At 36.6% G+C, this 14,445-nt stretch overlaps 1 protein-coding gene across 1 annotated transcript; it reads left to right on the top strand.

Annotated features, from left to right (window-relative positions):
* The first annotated feature begins 821 nt into the window (after positions 1 to 821).
* On the top strand, positions 822 to 1,632 carry LOC109040351 (U-Asilidin(1)-Mar3a). The gene has a single exon (XM_019056255.2). The coding sequence runs from the start codon at positions 938 to 940 to the stop codon at positions 1,154 to 1,156; it is 219 nt and encodes a 72-aa protein (XP_018911800.2). The 5' UTR covers positions 822 to 937; the 3' UTR covers positions 1,157 to 1,632.
* Positions 1,633 to 14,445: the final 12,813 nt, after the last annotated feature.

Genomic DNA, 14,445 nt, shown 5'->3' on the forward strand with positions numbered 1-14,445 from the left:
TTGAGGTTTTAAAAGTGGTTCCAAATGGGTTTCTTGTAAAATTTTCTCTTAGAGATACCTCTTAAAATTTGAAATGTGACGAATTAAACATCAAAATTTGCAGTTCTAGTCCAAAATTTCATGTCCGACCTCTTTGATAAACTCGATCCACTACGCGCCACGCAAAAAAAAAAAAAAAAAAAGATAAAAAAAAAAGAAAAAAAAAAAGAAAGAAAAAGAAAAGTTTCTTGAAAAGATAAAATGGATTGCATTTTGCAAAAAGGAACCACTAGCATTGCAATGTTGCTGAGATTGTGCAACTTCTTTTGTCTTGGAGGAAAAACCCGATTATCCATTAACAGTTTCTATTTTACTCGCTAAAAACTGTGAATTTAAGACAAAAATTACCATCTAAATTTCATAGTTTTTCACGATTTCCGCAATTGTATTGCAAAGGATGAAGTTGCACAATCTTAGCATCATTGCAATGCTAGTGGTTCCTTTTTGCAAAATGCAATCCAAATAAGAGCTGAGATGTGGAAACACCGCAATCGAGATTCAAGTCTATGTACTTTCACCATCGGTCCACGATCATGTAGCCAGTTTGAAACGCAAATACGCTAAAGAAAGCATCGTTTGATCAGAAACATAAAAAGCAATAATAAATACGTCAATTTATCAAATTGCCCTCGTTTCCTCTCTTTAGAAAGGTCACAGAGGCGTTATCAGTCCATACCCTATAAACCGCGTATCAGACGAAGAACTATCTATATACTTACGTCGTTCTTCAGTAACAAGGCCAAGTAACCGCATTACTCCTATCGTCTTCAAAATTATCAACTCCACGAAATTTATCGTGTTCGTCCAAACCGAGCACAGATCATCCGAATCCGCAGTTCTCTGTATTTCAAAAGTGACTCTTTTCTGATCGCCTTTTAAAGTGTTTTACTCTAACAAAATGGCTGCTTTTATTAAGTTTTGCTTCATGTTACTTTTAGTCGTGTGTGCTGTGATAACTCAAACACAAGCTGCCTCCGAGGAGGTGAAAGCGTGTAATGATATCTGCAAGAAACCCATAGCTGATCGGGAGCTGTGCTGTCAGAAGCAGGGTTACAGGGCCTACGGAGGTTGCTTCGATAATGATAAGAAGCTGAAGTGTTACACTAAGCGGGGCTAATCAATAGGTTATGCAGACTACAAAGAAGAACAGACCATCATTCTTCCGGATAAATTTACACAAAAGGAGATGAATACTGTACAAATAATTTTTTTGAAATTTAAAAAAAAAAAACAAACTGATACACATTTGTGTGAAAGTTTATTCTTGAGAAGCAATCCTCGAGATTTTTAAAGAATAGTGGATTTCCACAAAATGCGATGAATCGCAAAGGTATATGTTTTCAAAATTTAGACAAATTTTTTGTGAAACATCCTGTGTAACAGTCCTCAACATGATAACTTTTTTCACATTTGCAGATGTACACCTAAAATTATTCGTTTCGCAATTTTTAAACTAAATAAAATCAACATGGATGTTTACTAGGCTTTTTCAATTTGTTTAATAATTGTTGTTAAAAATTTTCCAAATAAAGAGCTAGATATGTATTATTTGCATGTTCGTCTGCCACAATATAAAATAATTATTACATGATATCCATTTGTCTTAATCATTAACGCACAGTGTGCTTAGCACACGCACACCCTACATCGAAAAATTCACAGGAAAAGATTATGTTAAAAAATCAATGTATTATCACCTTGCGTAAGGTACATTTCTAAAAAAAGAGTAGATATTGAGAGGTAATGGTGAGCTCTTCAGATGTTTTTCCTAAACAGTGTAAATATAACAGGTAAACTTCCTCATACTTGTTTATATACAGACTTTCTTAAAACTTCCAAAGAAAATACATTGCTTTCTTCAAAATAACATAACGTGATTTCGCCAACTCATAATTAACGACCTTCACTTCATGAAATCATGAGTTTACTAGTTTTACAAAATCTTTTAAATATTGGTTACAAATACCTAGAAAGAGTAATCTCCAGTTAAAATTCAAAGTTCTCTGATGAAAAAATCGTCCTGCAAGGACAAAAATTGTTCTCCAGGGACGATTTAGTCCTTGGAGACGACTTATTTTTACTAGGAATTCAGTATATGTGATGAAAAGTAAAATCTTTTGAGGAGTATAAATTACAATTTTTATTATAGATTACCTTTGAACGAGCTAGCAATGCATCTGGATCAAACCGAGATTTCATTTAAAAAGGCGAAGTTTTCTGAATTGTTAAGAAATGCCACATCTGCCATTGATTTTCCTTTAAAAATTATAACTTTACAAGCGTGCCTCATGCATTTGATTCCTTTTTGGTAATTCGGTGTGGTTGGGATTTTGTTTGAAGGATAAGGTAACAGTTCATATTGAATGGTGCCTATTATTCTTAAGTTAACTCCAGCAAATTTTGAAACTTTTACTCAAAGGCTGAAATCATCGATTTTCTGATCCGTCAATAAAAGCTTTATCAAATAATTCTTGAATACACTGGCAGTTCTACTAATTAGGTGTTTCTGCAACCACTACTCACTTGCGTAACATTGATATCCTCTAATTACTGTGCAAATGAACTTAATACAATTTCAGACCCCTAAAATCCTCCATTCTATGATTTTTTTTAAAGAGTTTTATTATTGTTAGCTTCCGATAACAGAAATATAAACAATTATCTTAAGTTAAGAATTAAGTATAGGGTAAGCAACGACAGGATGGTTATTTATTACTATAAATTACAAAGAAGAAAAGAAGAACATCCATAAAACTAAAAACTATAATATAAATGGATGATCAACTTAAAGAAATTCTATGAATAGAAAATGCGCATATAGGTACTTAACTACGTAAAGCCCCAGTTTTGGGCCGTTCATCGAAATACGTAACACAACATTTGAGATATCTTCGCCCAGCTACCTTTTGTAAGACTTTTGTACCGTAGGTCCTTATCCTATTACATGTAAAACAGAACAGCGTAAGCAGTGAGCTCCGTGACACCCCCCACCCCTCCACAGAAATGTACGTAGTTTATGAACTCTTATTTGGACTGAGTTAAGCAGAAAGGAACCAACCCACATTTTGGAAAAAATTGAGTTATGAGTGGTTTTGAACTCGACCACTCCTCTACTATCTATCGCCAAAAATTCAAAGTTTTTGTTGGAGCAAATTTTACAGAAATTGAGCTTGAAGTTTATGTTTTACATTGAGTCTTATACAGGAGCCAAACTTTAAACCTCTTTTTCTCGGTTCGATCCCAATGTGGCTTGGTTCCTTTCTGTTAAGCTCCGTCCATTTATAAAAAAGCCGAGTTTGCTTCTGGTTGTTTCCCGTTTTGATGACGACCGCAAGAAGAGCCAATTCCGTTTTGAAATGCCAATTAGGGTAAAATCGGCTATTTAAAGGCTGGCTGAGGGTGTTGAAAGCTGAATACTGGTTGACGACTGGCTGAGGGCTGGTTAAAGGCTGCCTGAAGACTGGCAGAAGGCTGGTTGATGACTGGCTGGAAGAAGAGGCTAGTTGAAGTTGTCGACACCTTCCCATTGATAAGCACTTGAACAGCAGGAGCCTTCACAACACACTCCTGCGGCACGGAGTACTTAGGAACAGAACAGGATGCTAACACTTGCCTCTCTCTCCAGTCTTGGATGGTGTCAGGAAGTTCCACTTCTTGAGATTCTGATGGAGCGTAGGTTGCGGCTGTGCGAGTGCACAATTTGAGGATGGTTGGTTGGTTGGTAGATACGTTTATTTGCTGCTTTTAACAATTGAGCCATTAACACCTTAGAGGAGAGATCAAAATGGTGTAGTACAGAATTAAAAATTTAAAAAGTAGGGGTCACAAAAGGTTGTACAAAATTAAGAGTTAGGGCAAGGAAAGAATACATTAAATTTGGAGATTAATTTTTTTTGAAAAAGAGAGGGATTTCAGGAAAATACTTTGAAAGGATGGTATGGAGATCAGAAAGTGGAGGGAGAATTTTGGATCTTAATTGTTGCCTTCTCTAGAGTACTCACTCAAATGAGGAGTAGATGGAAATCACGAATACAATATTTTAAAGTTCACTTTCTTATTTGGACGTAAATTTTTCACAAATTGTAATTAATTTTCGTATAGTTGTTAAAATATTGAGATAATTGGTCATTAAAATTATAGTAGCCAATAATTTGAAAATTAACTAGAGTTTAAATGAACAAAGTTTAGCTCCTCACATTTACACAATGCACTGGAAAAAAAACACATTGGATCTAGAGTCCAGACTCTTGAAAACATTGACAAGAAAAAATACTTTTGATTCAATCGGATTTTTGCTTGAATCAAAAGGAAATCCGCTCAAATTAAGAGGCTTGGTTCTTGATTTGAGCAAAAATCCGATTGAATCAAGAGTATTTTTTCTTGTCGATGTTTTTAAGAGTCTGGACTCTAGATCCAATGTGTGGTTTTTTTTTTTTTCCAGTGTATTTTTGCGAAGAGCGTTTTTTGCTTGACATATGAATTCTTAACAAAAATTAATGTTCGAATAAAATTGACTAACTTGCACCTATTGATGTAGTTACGTTTAACACAATAGCAAGAATGAAATACAGAAAAGGTTTGCCTTTATTACAATTGAGCAAGCAATTATGTCTCGAGGGTCTAAGGAGGAATTGACTCCACACAATTTTGAAATTTTTGGGGTCTAAAAAAATTGATTTCATCGAAAAGTTAAGTTTGAGACTCTTATAGTACTATTAATCAGGGTCGGATTTTCTTACTTGCCGCCCATGGACCCCTTGTATTTTGCCGCCTCCTTCTCATTCGTTTTGAAACATCAATAAAAACCATTAAGTGAACGTGCTCGCGGGGGAGGGGTGCATAAGACGCGTTTACTCGTGTTGGACACATTTTTTGGGAAAGCCCTGTCAAAACTATTAGCAAAAGGTCACGGAACTTTGCGCGAAAGTCAAGTTTCGTAAACCTATCTCTGTGTGGACAAGGCCTTCCATTCATAAGAAATGAACGAAAAAATTATGAAAGAACAAACATAAATGTGGATTAATGATTTTAACTTCCACCGCGCCGCCGTGCCTCGCAGACCGCACTGTGATTGACGCAATGCGTGAAGTATTCACGCAGTCTTGTAGGCGCTATGCGTTTCACGCTGACCGCACTGTGTTTGGCGCAATACGTGAAGTATTCATGCATTCTTGTAGGCGCTATCCGTTTCACGCTGACCACAATAACCCCACTGTGTTTGATGCAATGTGTGAAGTATGCGTGCTGTCTTGTAGGCGCTAATATGTGTTACATGCCAATTGCCGCGCCGAGGGCTTCTCCTTTTCATCTCAAGTCCTCGTCATCATTTCTCCCTAATTCGCGCCGTTCCAGGCCAAATTGTGTGTTTGGTTTCTCTCTCAACTCGACTAATAAAAGGTGCTGTCTCTTGTATCACTGAAAGACGACAAAATTAGAAATTACTATACTCTCAGGAAATGATAGATTTTGTAGCATTTTCTCGGTTGCAATTTTTTTTTTTCTACATCCGATTTTTTTGTATACCTACATCTAAAAAAATTGCAAAATTTGCAGCCATGGGCCGCGGCCCATGTGGCCACCCCCTTAATCTGGCCCTGCTATTAATTCCATATTTCTTATACGTCCTCCAAAAAATGTTCGGCATTACACCGCCACGCTTTATGATTTATAGAGTATATATCCAAATGGTGTTTACTAACGGTGGAAAAAGATACGGTCAAAAGTTTATAAATACTTTTTTCCAACTAAAAAATCAACAGAATATGTTAAACTCTGTAGACTTTTGAAATTTTTAGATCTATTAATCATTAATCTTGATTACTCCTGAGCCGTAATTTTTGCTTTAGATGAAAAAAATTAGTCATTCCACAGAAAAGGTATAATTTTTTCCGGTTCTATTGCAGTTAGAATACGTGACCTTGTGCCCTTGTAATCATAACCTTCATGCGACGTACTCCTTCGTCACTTTGCATGACTTCTCTAAAATGATACAACTGTTCGCAAGTATAAGAGAAGACCCGCGACAATTATTTCGAGATACTAGCATTCAGAGTTAAGATTCTGGGCCGGCTTTCCGTGGATTGGTCGGTTAATGAAGGCCAGAAAAATACTCTTAAAGGGCAGATTGTGCTTTACTTAATGAAGGCCTCCATGAATACGGAAACATCTAAAATTTTTGTACACTGAAAAAAATTCTCGGCGTTTTTACCAAGGTCCGTTGGTACCTTTACCATCTCACTTTTTTTACCAATTATTGGTAATTTTACCAAGACAGACTGGTAAGCTTACCTAAAAACCGGTATTTTTACTACTTTTTTCAGGTAAGAATACCACTTTTGTTGGTAATAAAGTCCCGGTAACTTTGCCATTTTATCTCGGTAATTCTACCACAGTCGATAAAAAATATTGGCGTTTTTACCAAGGTCCAGTAAAATTACCAAGAAAGTTCAATAATTTTACAGAGATTTCTCGGTGAAATTACTGATTCCATAAATGTTAATTTTACCGAGAAAAAACTGGGATCGAATAGAACCCTGAATTCTTGGTAATTTTACCCTTTTCTTAGTAAATACACCGAGATTTTTTTTTTCAGTGTAAGGGGTTCTCAATAAAACGGGGAAGTCCAGCAGCGCTACCATGTAACTACAGTAGATCAAATCAATTAGAGAGGTCGGACATGAAATTTTTGACGAAAACTGCTAATTCTGATGTTTAATTTGTCCTATCAAATTTAAAAAGGTGTTTCTAAAAGAAAAGTTCACGAGAAAACCAACGAAACCACTTTTAATACCTCAAAGTTTTGTATGAACGGAGTTATAAGCTTTTAAAGTTTCCACATTTTGTCCCACCTCTCCCATTGAACTGATCCATTGTGCGATAGTGGTAGGAGTGACAAGGGATGACGCAGCGTTATGTTTGATCTGTCCTTCAGGTTTCCCAAAATCACTACCTAGGTTTAATAGAAGTTTAAAATAATATGTTTTGACTTTCTTGATCTGGTTGCATCATGAAACTTATTTACTCACTCTTTCATCGGGCGAAAAAAAGTGAATAAGAGTTTGAAATAATAATTTCAAGACCCAATTGGACCGGAATGCGAATCACGATACGTAAAGAGTGTGAATGAGTCAAATGATGAAAATCCAGATTTTACGAAACTTTGGTTTATAGCCCTCGACTTCAATCCAGAATTTCAGACTGAAAACTGAATATTTCTTGGTATATAAGCAGCACCACCGAAAAGAAAATTTAAAGTAATAACTACGTTTCTTTAGAATTTGGCAACCAGACATATTTTTGTCTCCTGGCCGAAGGAACGAAACTCCATTCCAAGGAGCATGCTATACTGAGAGTTGAGATTCACAACGTTCACATTACGTTATGTAGTGAAAACTAAAAACTCCTTCAAACCTTCCAATAGGCAATAACAGCTACAGTTTATCGAGTGAGTTGTCCACATCCTGATGGTTTGAAGGCGATTTTAGTTTCGATTACGGTCCTTGCACTTGGAAAGCTGAGAATGGTCACGTTATCAGAGTTGCATGATTGCTTTAGATCATGTGAGTCTGTTGATGTCAGAACCAAACATTTGCAAAGTATTGAAATGTTAGTTTTTTTTACAGAAAACTCCTCTTTAAGAGAACTCTCGTCTTCTGCATGAAGATTGCATAAAAACCTCTATAGGAGGATGTATTTTTAAAATGAAATAATGTTAATTTTACAGCTTTCTACTTCATCAAGTGGAAACACTGAAAAGTGTTTCAACTTAGAAAAATAAAAAAAAAATTAGTCATTATGTTCCTGGTTAACTTTTGGATGAAATTAATCAGATACTTCATTATTCTGAAGCAAGAGTATACCAAGATTTTCATGACCTACTAAAAGTCGACTTGGGTCCAAAATCAGGTGAACTCGAAGTGAAACTCAAGATAATTTATACTTACTTGAGGAAAAAAGTCGGTTTTCTTTTAGAAGAATAAAATGACAATTAGAAAGACAAATAAGAGTCGAAAAATACAGTTTCAATGTTCAAAATTTCCGATTATAATTTGTATATTTTTGGTGGAAAAAACTAACATGAATATCTTATGAAATTTTTTATGAACTTATTTCATTAAAGGAAAAAATTCAAAAAAATTGCAGTAGAACTGGATTGCATTTTGCAAAAAGAAACCAGGAGCATTGCAATGTTGCTAAGATTGTGGAACTTCTTTGGTCTTGGAAGAAAAACCTAATTATCCATTAACAGTTTCTATTTTACTCGCTGTAAACTGTAAATGTAAGACAGCAATCACCATGTAAATCTCATATCTATTCATAATTTCAGTAATTTTATTGCAAAAGATGAATCTTAGCAATATTTGCAATCTCAGGCTCCTTTTTGCAAAATGAAATCCAAATGGACTGCATTTTGCAATTTGGAACTATAAATTCTGGCTCTTCAGGAAAAACACTTATGTGAATAGGGAAACTAATGGCACATGCGTTGTTTTTAAAACCGGGCTAGAATCTATAGTTCCAAATTGCAAAATGTAGTCCAAATGTTCTTTGGTTTTCATGTAAAACAAATTAAAACCTGAGCGAAGATTTGCAATGTTGCAACCAAAGATATGCATTCTGCGCCTTTAGCCATAGAGAGCTAATATTGAAAAAGCAGTTCCTCCAATTGCGACGCTATAAATCGTTGATTATGTTTCCTTTTTAAACGAAAATTAATAAGCAGTTTTCCTTTAAATTGTCTTTGAATATTTTTAACTCACTCCAAAATATTTAAAGAAAATTTAAAATAGATATCTTGGTTGGATTCCTTTTCAAAAAAATAAAACTTAGTCGAATATTTACAAAGGCTGCGACACAGATATGCATACAGGGTGATCCAGGGTATAACGGCCAGACTGCAGGAGCGTGTTTTATGGGTCACAATAAGACTTTTTTATTGTAAAAGTTTTTTTTCAGAAGTGCCCCCAGTCGAAGCTACGGCCCCCCAAAATTTCGGAAAGTAAATCGTTTTTCCTGAATTTTGGCAACGGTTATGAACCAAATATCATGAAAATTATCACTCCCCTGTACTTTTATGCCCTGAATTCATAAATGATCAAAAAAAATCGAGCTCTTAATTTGAAAAGGGGGTTTGAGGGCGAGTTTCGGCTCCTGCAGTCTGGCCGTTTAACCCTAAATCGCCCTGTATAACCATCGATAAGTTTTTGAAAAATCACATATGGGGAAACATCACTGGAAAAAGAGTCACTTGGATCTGGAGTCCAGACTCTCAATAACATTCACAAGAGAAAATACTCTTAATTCAATCGGATTTTTCCTGGAATCGAAGAGCCAAGCCTCTTGATTTAATAGGATTTCCTTTTGATAAAAGCAAAACTCCGATTGAATAAAGAGTACTTTTTCTTTTCAATGTTTTTAAGGGTCTGGGCTCTAGATCCAAGCTTTTTTTTCCAGTGCGTTTTTGTACTTTCACCGGTGGGATTTGCAAAGCTACGATTCGCAGGGATCCATTTTCACTCCGAGCTTCACCGGGAACCGACCAGTGGCGTGGCGTGAATTGCGATGTATCGATTGTTATGCCATTTAAACCTATGGTAAAGAATCGATTATGAAGGCGTTCGCTGCGAACACCCTCTTAATCGATCCTTTTCAATAGGCTTAAAATGGCATAACAATCGATGTATCGCAAAGCACGCCACGCCACTGGAACCGACGAATGAACCGAAACCAGGAGGAGGCATTTATCAGGCCATTAACGCTCTATAGTTCCTCTGTTTTCCTGTCGAGTGGTGCTCTCACACACTCGCATACTTACACACACCAGCGCGCTCCTTTACACGTTTCACTGGACAGGAAGCCACCGAGTGTCGTGCTGATGATATCCTGCACAATCTCCTTTGTTGATTCTCGAGCATGCCTGCTAAACCGTGCAAAATCCCATCTGAGTTCCCTCGGGCTCATAGTTGATAGGGATTTATGTTCTTCCTGTCTGGCAGCACTGTTTTTAGGTCATGCCATGTTGCCGGATTTGATTCCGGGGGCTCGTGAGGAAGGGTTCGAGCAGAGATAATATTTTAAAGACCTCGCATCGACAATAAATTTAAGTAATATAGTGTCGTGCCAAGTAAAAACGCCGTATTAACCTTCAGTTGTTGCTAAATTTTCTTTAGTATAGCACGCATTCTCGGGAAAATTTGTAAATATTTGTCTTCCGATTTTTCATATAATTGTGTTCGCAAGTTCACCTAAGGTTTCTGGAAATTTCAGGGGAAAAAATGCATAGCTTTCCTTAAAAATAAACATTTTATCGAAGGAAATTTGGCAACTCTTGAGAATCCATACGGCGTTTTTCCTCAGCACGGCAGTATAATTGAGTGTGGTAAAAGTTAAATTCGGGATTCAACGCTAGTTTTCGTCAAATGATAATCAGTGGCGTGGTTTGCTTTGCGATATATCGATTGATCTGCCATTTAAACCTGGATCGATAAACAGGGTGTCCGCAGGGGTTTCAACGATTAATATACGTCAAGATTCAAAAGATATCAAAAGGTTTTTCCTCTAAAAGTTTGATGTCATAATATAAAATCCCTCAAAATAATGGCATATACCTACATACATGGAACGGAAAAAAAGGGGGAAGGGGTGAAAACCCAACTTGGGCATTTCAAATTAATTGTGGTATTACCCCTTTAAGTAGGTACAGACCCAAATGTTGCGGTGCTATCCCAACTTGAGTTGCGGTACTGCCACAATATATTGGACTTATTTGTGCTAAAAGGAACTATGTGCATAGAATTTGCGTGAGACGTAGTTCATTTTTGCATAAATATGTTCAATTGTAAATGCCCATGCATGTCATCCATCACAATGGAGGATTGCCCATCACGCTTTTCCGTGGCGTTGAGAGGTACGTGCCTATTTTATGGGGTTCGGTTGAGTTCGAAGCGTATTCGCGTAAAAGTCTCACAACCTTGAAAAATTTCCAGCCAGGATAGCTGTCATTTTTTATAGGTTGACGTCAAAAACTGCGCAAAAGTCTGGCGCAAGCCATTTGAATAGTGTTGCACGTCAAAGCGTAAAAAAATTCATTTCATGATCAAGGTTTTTTCTAAAGAACTGCGTAGAAAGCGAGTATGTACTCGATTTAACTGGAAGCTACCTGACAGCGAGGTTTCGAAACAAGCTTTCTTACTTCTTATGTTTTTCAAAATCACACGCTATATAAAGCTGCGAATTTGAAAGTTAGATTCAAGTATGAATCGTCTGATTAGGATCCCCTTGGGGCACACCAGTGGCTCGTACTTAGTCCTTGGTACAGTTCACAAAATAAGTCTATATTCAAACGATTATAAAATTGATTTTTCAACTTTGTCTGTTACATTTGAAATCAGGGCGGAGAGTAAATGCATCAAAAAGGGTGTTAGGCATGTTTTAAAGGTCGCTGAGTTACACAATTTTAGATAGAACTAACCACCAAAACAAAAATCCAAGAACAAGTTTGCTTCCTCGCCGAACAAGAACCACTTCAGTAAGTCTCCTTTTTGGCGCGCCTTCTCTTGCTCAACATGGAAGTTTAAAACGCCTTCATCTGGCTGAGTATGCCTTTTGTGGTACTCATAGGTGAATGGACCAGTAGACAACATACAGACTGATACATGTTTCCGAACCGAAGTTTGAGGTACTATAGGATTCGCGCAGGCCTCCAAGTCAAGATATTGAATCTTTCTTGACGCGTATGTTCAAACCTCCCACTCATGAAAAAATTATTGTCTACGAGAGTCAAACTGCGCACTAAACGTAACCAAAATAGTGTCTGCGGCATGAATATATGGCAATCTAAATCTCAGCGCTTCGGCTCAGCGGTTGCACATTGTTAATACTTTGAGCAACACGAGGTGGGGAGAGAGCATTGCTCCATTAAGAAGCCTTTCAAAACCGTTGCAGTGCGCGGTTTGATTCAAGTAGATTTTTGTTTCTCTCGTGAGTGGGGAATTCGAATTTCCCGTGACCAATGTGAATTAAAAACGTCAATACTTCAGTTAGGAGTTGATTTCAGTAATTATCGTTCTGCAAATCGTATCCTACATAACATTTTGATCAAGAATCATGTATCAGAAAGCTTAAATTCGTAACTTGTCTACTGGTCCACCGGAAACCAAAGATGCGCCTTCAAATTGACGGCTATGCAAAATGACTGTTGCGAAGCACGTATAGTGGTATCGCGATTTCACATTGAATTTACACAGTGTGTTGAAGGCGCTCCTCACCGGGTAGTGCCATATGACATTTGGCTAGATAGAACAGAGTGGATAGAACGCCACTTTACGTTGTTTGAGTCCCGCTGGCATTTTTCCATCATGAACATAGGAGAAATAAGGCGGCGTACACCTACGTGAAATTCAGGTAGACTGATTCTATTAGAGCTGTCTTATTTATAATGATCTGTCTTTTTCTCATATCGGCCGTATGAGAACTTTCGATGTAGATTTCATCCGTGCTCGCTAAAATCAGTTACATTTTACAGCTTTAAAACTACGACATTTCTCCCAGCTTTAAACTATCGTAGTAGGTAGATCAAACTTTATGGTATTTTTCTCTGTGACGCTTGAACTCATCCTCAGCTCTGATCTATTTTGAGAATGAATTTACTAAAATTCTCACGATCAATCTGACTTCAAGTGCTCAGTCCACTCATGGATCCAACGCTGAGAATCAATCAGACAAGCAGCATCACACACCATATTTCATGTTGTTATGAGCTCCGCGCTCTGAGCCCGGAACACATTTATTCCTACTGAAGATGAGTCCTTTTCTTTCCTATCAAAGTTGCCAGGTTGAACCATTAAAGTTAGATATTTAACATATATGAGTTTAAATGAAGAATAGTGCTGATTTTCTAGCCCAATCTGGCAACGATGCTTCCTATGTTACCACAAACATGTATAATTTTGAGAATTATTTGTAAGATAGAAGCTTTTCTGTAAAACTAATGGTTGTGGAAAAAGCATTGGTTAAAAGACATTTATTTTGTAAAAAAGCATAAGTCCAATCGTTAAAACTTCATCGAATTGGGTTATTTTGGGCATAATAACAAAAAAAAGCACGGTTAATGATGTCTCGAGGGTTAAAGAAAAAACGTCTCATTGTTAATATTTTTTTGTAACATTTGAAGGATTTGAGGATTCTATAGGATACTATCTAGAGGATACAAATATAAGTTTGTAAGAAACATGATGGTGCAACTTAGTAAGCTACATGAAAGAATTATGATGACCAGTTGTTACATTAAGGAAGAGTTTTACCCTTTTAATTAGTCGAATTTTTTGCGCAGTGATGGGACTAAATATAAAAGCAGGGTTGCCACTTTGAGTGAAGGTTCTAACGTCAAGAAGGTGGTTTTGAATCCAGTGAATGAAGGTGCAAAGATAAGTCTAAGGCTTTTAATGAATAATTGCTTTTACCATACACCGGAAAAAGGGTGAAGTTGATTGAACATTCTGGATGTAAAAAAGTGTGCGAGAACTTATACAATGCTGATCACCCGCAACAGCGGTTACTTTAGCAATGCCAATATGTAAAATTAACTGCTGTGGCGGGTAATTTAGCATTTTATAACTTCTCGCACACTTTTCCTGAATCCAGAATGTTACATCAACTTCACTTTTTTCTCGGTGTAGTATTACTTGTCAAATAATACATGCTTTTGAATGTAGCCGCCTACGTTTTAAGTAATTAAAATATACATTGGTAAAACTTTGTAGGTTTCTGTAGAGTTGGTCCGAAAAATTAGAATTTGATGTCGTGTCGAACTGAAATTTTCACACCACCCTTACTGTATTTTAGTTTGCAAATTTTTGGTGCTCTTGTCGCAAAACGTTTGTAAAAATTCCTAAATTCCTTGGTTTTATTGATTCTATTTTCCTGTTTTGTTAAAGCTCCTAATCCCCTGGACGGTCAAAAAACGTTATATCTTAGACGAGAAGACCTTAATTTCATTGTGAGGTTTCAAAATTGGCTAAAACGATTGAAATTTCTACGAGAGTATAAAAGTGCAGATTTTCTAAAAAATGTTGCTATTCCGGCAAGTAATCAGAGGAAAATCAGTAAAATTGTCAATTCAAAACGTTCATCAGTTTTCTCATTATTGTTCTATTTATGAGTGGAAATATTGCAACGCTGAAAGGTGGTTACGTTATTTCATCCAAGAGACGAAGAGATGGGTCTAAAATCCTCCCATTTTCCAGGAGCCCTCTAGGAATAAATTTAACAGAAATTTACCATTATCATTTTCTCATCTTCATGAGAAAAATGAGTTAGGAATAGTTTCGAATTCGAATAATCATGTATTTTCTCCTGTCAAAGATTCGAAGTCAAGAAAAAATACCTCGAATTCGAGAAAAGTTGCTT

Source organism: Bemisia tabaci, chromosome 9 (genome assembly GCF_918797505.1).
Source record: "Bemisia tabaci chromosome 9, PGI_BMITA_v3".
In the NCBI taxonomy this organism is placed as follows: domain Eukaryota; kingdom Metazoa; phylum Arthropoda; class Insecta; order Hemiptera; family Aleyrodidae; genus Bemisia; species Bemisia tabaci.

Coding starts and splice junctions, on each gene's coding strand:
- LOC109040351 (XM_019056255.2), top strand. CDS start 938: ATGGCTGCTTTTATTAAGTTTTGCTTCATGTTACTTTTAGTCGTGTGT.